Raw genomic sequence first — 5,000 nt, 5'->3', positions numbered from 1 at the left:
ACAACGCCCCCGTGCCTTATTTGGCTCGCTCAGCACGTGCGTCCTCAGTCCAATCGCAATGCTTTATTTTCCCCAGACGTTTAATCGCATTTAAGTGAAAGTGCCATGTATACACATCGCAAAATAACTCTTAATCCGATCTATTTAAATCGCATTTATTAAATCGGACTTAAAAACATCATGTACACGTAGCCAATGTCTCATTGATTAGTTTATGGAACTTACTGTTTGTCTGTTACGGTCCACGAAGACAATATCCACGTGAAAACGCAAACGCCTGCAAACCACTGTTTTGACAGAAAGACAGTTCACCTGTCGCCTACTCTGTTTTCTTCCCAAAGCGGCATTTAAAAGTATTCCATGAAATCCAACATCAACGTCACTTCAAATAGGTGACAGCATCATGCACACACATGAAATAACACTTCAGTGAGGGGGGGACATCACTGCTCTCATATTAAAGTGAAAAGAGAATTTCACATTTTAGTTTATTTAATGTAGGCCTATGTAAAATTGCAAATAGCCTATTCATTGAAATCTGTCCAGAAAGGGTTGTAATGTTTGCCTGTTTTTTATGTTTGTAATTATTATTTTTTTTTAAATAAAAAATCGTGATTAAAAAAAAAAATAGCCTAACAAAAATAGAGATTTTATGTTAAAAAAAAATGTGATATGGGATGGACCGATGGCCCCCCTAGCTAAATTCGCCTTAGGTCCCCACATTGCTAAATGTAGTGTAAGGGATTATTTTGAAAAGACAGTAACATGTAATCAGCAATGCATTACAGTTTTTCAGTAAATTGCCCAACACTGTTGAAATCCTATGGTACTTTTTCAAATCCAGGCTTATACAGTACATGGTAGGCTTATTGATAAATTGCCTTGACAGGTTATGAGGAGGCCAAGGGGGCGTTTGGGCAAAAAAGGTTCAGAACGGGCATAGACGGACGCATCTGTTGTCCGCCTGTCGGACTTGTTATTCTTATTCTTTTATTCCTCTACCTTTCAGTTTCTCCTTTCCCATCCCTGCTTGTGCCTCTCCCTCTCTGTGTTACGAGCCAGACACAGCAGTAGAGCGTGGAGCCTGTGGCAAGCCAGTGGAACCAGAGCTCTGGAGCTCCTGGAGCTGGAGCTGGAGATGGGAGAGGAGAGCCAGCCACTAACTCTTATGCCTCAGTGCCTCTGATGCCTCACTACTTCTATTGCCTGGTGGAGCAGCACTAGTGGATCAGAGCACCACGGCTGAGGCCCTCCTGGCATCATAACTCGATTAAAGTGGAGTAGAGAGACGGAGGTGGAGAAGAGCTGCTGGTGGTGGGATGTTGGTGATGGTAAGAAGCAGGGAAGAACATTGAGCCAGAGAGCGAGAGAGGGGTGGGGGTGAGAAAAAAGTAATGAGCGTGGAGGTGGAGTGGGACGTGGTAAGGACACTGAGCCAGCGAGTTTGAAGGTGGAGAGAGTGAAAAAAGAGTGAGAGATAGAGATAGAGTAATAAGAGGGAAGCAAGAGTGAAGGTGTGGTCAGAAGAGAATGACACTGAGCCAAACACTGCATGAGAGAGAGAGAGAGAGAGAGAGAGAGAGAGAGAGAGAGAGAGAGAGAGAGAGAGAGAGAGAGAGAGAGAGAGAGAGAGAGAGAGAGAGAGAGAGAGAGAGAGAGAGACTGAGCACGATATACAGAATGAAGAAACAGAAGGAAGAGAGAGTGAGAGACTCTCAGTGGAAGTGATCTCAGGAGCTTGGCTGTGTGTCCTATAAACGACATTGTAATTCTTAGCGCGTGTGAGTTTTATTGTATCCAGTGACCATTAGCGGAAGAGCGGCCAGGGGAGCTGTGCTCACATCCCGGCCCAGCCAAGCGTCCCCTGTGCCTGCTGCCTGGGGTGTGAGGGAGTCTGGGGGAGTTGGGTAACCTCCTATGACTACTACGAGTGCCAGGGAGTACTTCTCCTCGTCATTACATTAAACTCAATGGGAGGATGAGAGATGAGAGAGAGAGAGAGAGAGAGAGAGAGAGAGAGAGAGAGAGAGAGAGAGAGAGAGAGAGAGAGAGAGAGAGAGAGACAGAAAAAGGAAAAAAAACACATGGAAAAAGAGAAAAAGAGAGAAAATGACCGAAGATGAAAAGAAGACAGGAAAATAAGAGGATGAGAGAGAGAAAGAGAGATATCAAGTCTTCACTAGGCCAGGCTGTGGGGCCATAAAGGCTGATTTAAAGCTGATGGCCATGTTCTGCTGCTCCGCTCCGGGCGTGGTTTCAGAGCAACACTGCACTCACTTCACTAAAATGTCTCCCGTGTTGGGCAGAGACCATGGACCAGAACACAAGCTTCAAAGGAGTAGTACAAGCTTCACACTCGCACACACACACACACTGGACAGCACTGTGAGCACACATAGGAGGAGCGAAGCATCAGTGAGGAGTGGCAGAGGAGGAGATTGAGGAGTCTTGAGGAGTGGAAGAGGAGGTAGGAGGAGAGAGGAGGAGCTGGTTAATAGACACTCTGGATTAGATGGTCTGCCCATTAGTGGAATAGCACATGCCAATGAACGCTCCAATAATTCATGTTGGTCATTTGCCGGCTGCACACGCCTGTACAGACTGTCCTCAGTGTAAGTCACTTGAGAGCTAAGTGTCTCGAAGTGTCATGTTAGGTACTACCGAGTCACTTACGTACATAATTTTTTCCCAAACACTCATTTGTTGGTGCAGCGATTCATGGATTCATTGATTCATTCATCCATGGACTTCTTGTTTTCACGCTGGCCATCGAGAGTTCAAGCGTGACTGACATCGCACAGTTGACGATGATGATCTAACTGTTCGATCCGCCAATCTATCCACTTGTCCATAGGAGTGCTTCATTGATTGCGCTCATGCTATCCGTCTTTCCACTTTAGTGGACGCCTGAACAGCCACCTCAAGTAGTCTGAGTTCAGGACCAAACCAGGAACAAATTCAGTAGCACTAATGTGCTCCCTGGTGAAGGGCACTTGCTCAAAAAGCCATAATTAAAATATTTCACTTGAGGTGAATTGTGCCATTCAACACAGAAATGGAAACAAAGCACAGCTGGATAGTAGCAAGAAAAGCCCTTTTCCTTTCTGATATACATTTATGCCTCTTTTCCACTGCCAGTTTTAGGGTAGGCCTACAGCTTGACACAGTGCGACTTGGCCGCCACTTTTTGCTTTACAATTGAGCTGTGTCGTGCCTATTTGAAGAGCAAGTGGTGTGTCGCGCTGTGTCGACATGTAGGCCTACCCGAAAACCAGCAGTGGAAAAGAGACAACAGTGAGCAAGTGGGCATTTTGAATTCGGCCTAAGAGTGTGGTAGGCCTCCACGGGTGGACACCAGACCAGCCTGACTCACTGCTAGTCAATTCCTTCCACCCTGTTGAAGCCTGGGCTCCGCTGTAAAGTGTATAGCAGAACCACCACTTCTGGAGGCCAGGATCAGACTGGACCAGCCTGGCCAACCAGATGCTAGTCCCCCGCTTGCTGGTACCAACCTGCTGCTAGTCCCCTGCTTGCTGGTACCAACCCGCTGCTAGTCCCCCGCTTGCTGGTACCAACCCGCTGCTAGTCCCCCGCTTGCTGGTACCAACCCGCTGCTAGTCCCCTGCTTGCTGGTACCAACCTGACAGGCTGCCGCTGCCGCCACTGTTGTGAGAGCTGGTGGTGCTGAAATCTTGTGATTGGTTGTGTGGCATTCTATTAGACAGTCCGTCAGCCAATCGGTAGTCAGGCATGAAAAGCAGTGCTAGTGGAGGAGTAGGGGTGGGGTGTAGGGTAAGGGGGGAGAGGGGGGAACGGGGGAAGGGAGAGAGTTCAGAGGGCATAGGTTGTCAGTGGCGTCAGGTGAATTAGCAGACAGCAAAAAGCAGGCACATGCACAACATGCGGTTAGAACCACGCTGGTGGCAGGGAGGCAAAGACTATCACACACCCCAAAACACACTCAGACACACACAAACTCTCTAATATGGAGACATTTTCTGCCACACACACAGACACATCCAAATGCACACTATTAGCCACATACACACATCTTTACACACACACAAACACACACAGACAAAACAAAGAGACACACACAGTCACACAGCTGACAAATTTCAAGAGTGCCAGGGGAGCCCTATTACACCGTGATTTAACAGCATTAGCTCCATATTTCTCGCATCACCAAATTCAAACGCCTTTGCTCTTGAGATTTAATTTTTAATTGCGTGGGTAAAATATACATTATTAATCTGCTGTAATCCTTCAGGATGAGATGGCTCATAAGGAAATGTGATCATAGCTGTGTGAATAGAGTATTAGTTGCCGCGGTGGTAGAGGATATTTCCTAAAAGGAAAGGGGCTTGAAGGCTAGTCTTCCGTGACAGTGTTAGATTACATTCTCCAAATATTATCATCGAGGGGGAGATACTAGGAGGCAGGTTTGTGTTTCAATGTGTATGCAACCGTGTTATGGGTGGGTACATGTGTGTGTTTGCACTAATGTTGGTGGTTTTTGTGCACAGCCACGTGCATGGGTGTATGTGTGTATGTTGTGGGTGGCTTAGAGCAACTGGAAAATCTCAGAATAATCCCGATAGACTCCCGTGAACAACCGGGATGCAAACTTAGCCACAAGTAATTCCCCAGGAATGTTATTTGTGTTAAAAACCAGACTTGAGTGACCCCCATCTTGTGAAGTGGGTGAGAGCTGAGAATCGGGGCTGTCATACGCTGTTTGGCTCCTAGGGGCAGTGGTTTTCGCATGACGCGAGAAGGATAGAGTGTAATAGATACAGGACGTATGGAGGGAGTGGAAAATAAACTTATGATATTAAAACTGCTAAAGTGCTATTGGATTGCTGGAAGGGGGAGGGGGGGGGTAGGGTCACGTTGCGGTGGCACGCCACAGCATCAAATAACACGTTTCCTGGCAGAGCATCATCCATCAGGACAGGAGAGGTGTGTTGGGACAGGCTCCTCACACTTCCAGACCGGGT

The 5,000-nt window shown here is 47.1% G+C and overlaps 1 protein-coding gene across 3 annotated transcripts in view; it reads right to left on the bottom strand.

Moving 5' to 3' along the window:
* Positions 1 to 5,000, bottom strand: part of robo2 (roundabout, axon guidance receptor, homolog 2 (Drosophila)) — a 367,809-nt gene that overhangs the window by 37,396 nt on the left and 325,413 nt on the right. The window contains exon 22 of one of the 3 annotated variants that reach the window (XM_063205085.1): positions 3,641 to 3,763. The exons of the other annotated variants lie outside the window; for them this stretch is intronic. Coding sequence (XP_063061155.1) covers positions 3,641 to 3,763 — 123 coding nt within the window. The remainder of the gene's footprint in view (positions 1 to 3,640; positions 3,764 to 5,000) is intronic. 3 annotated transcript variants of the gene reach the window in all.

The sequence above is a fragment of the Engraulis encrasicolus genome, chromosome 8 (genome assembly GCF_034702125.1).
Source record: "Engraulis encrasicolus isolate BLACKSEA-1 chromosome 8, IST_EnEncr_1.0, whole genome shotgun sequence".
Classification (NCBI taxonomy): Eukaryota; Metazoa; Chordata; class Actinopteri; order Clupeiformes; family Engraulidae; genus Engraulis; species Engraulis encrasicolus.
The sequence above is the reverse complement of the archived record's forward strand: the minus strand, read 5'-3'. Positions and strand labels throughout refer to the sequence as shown.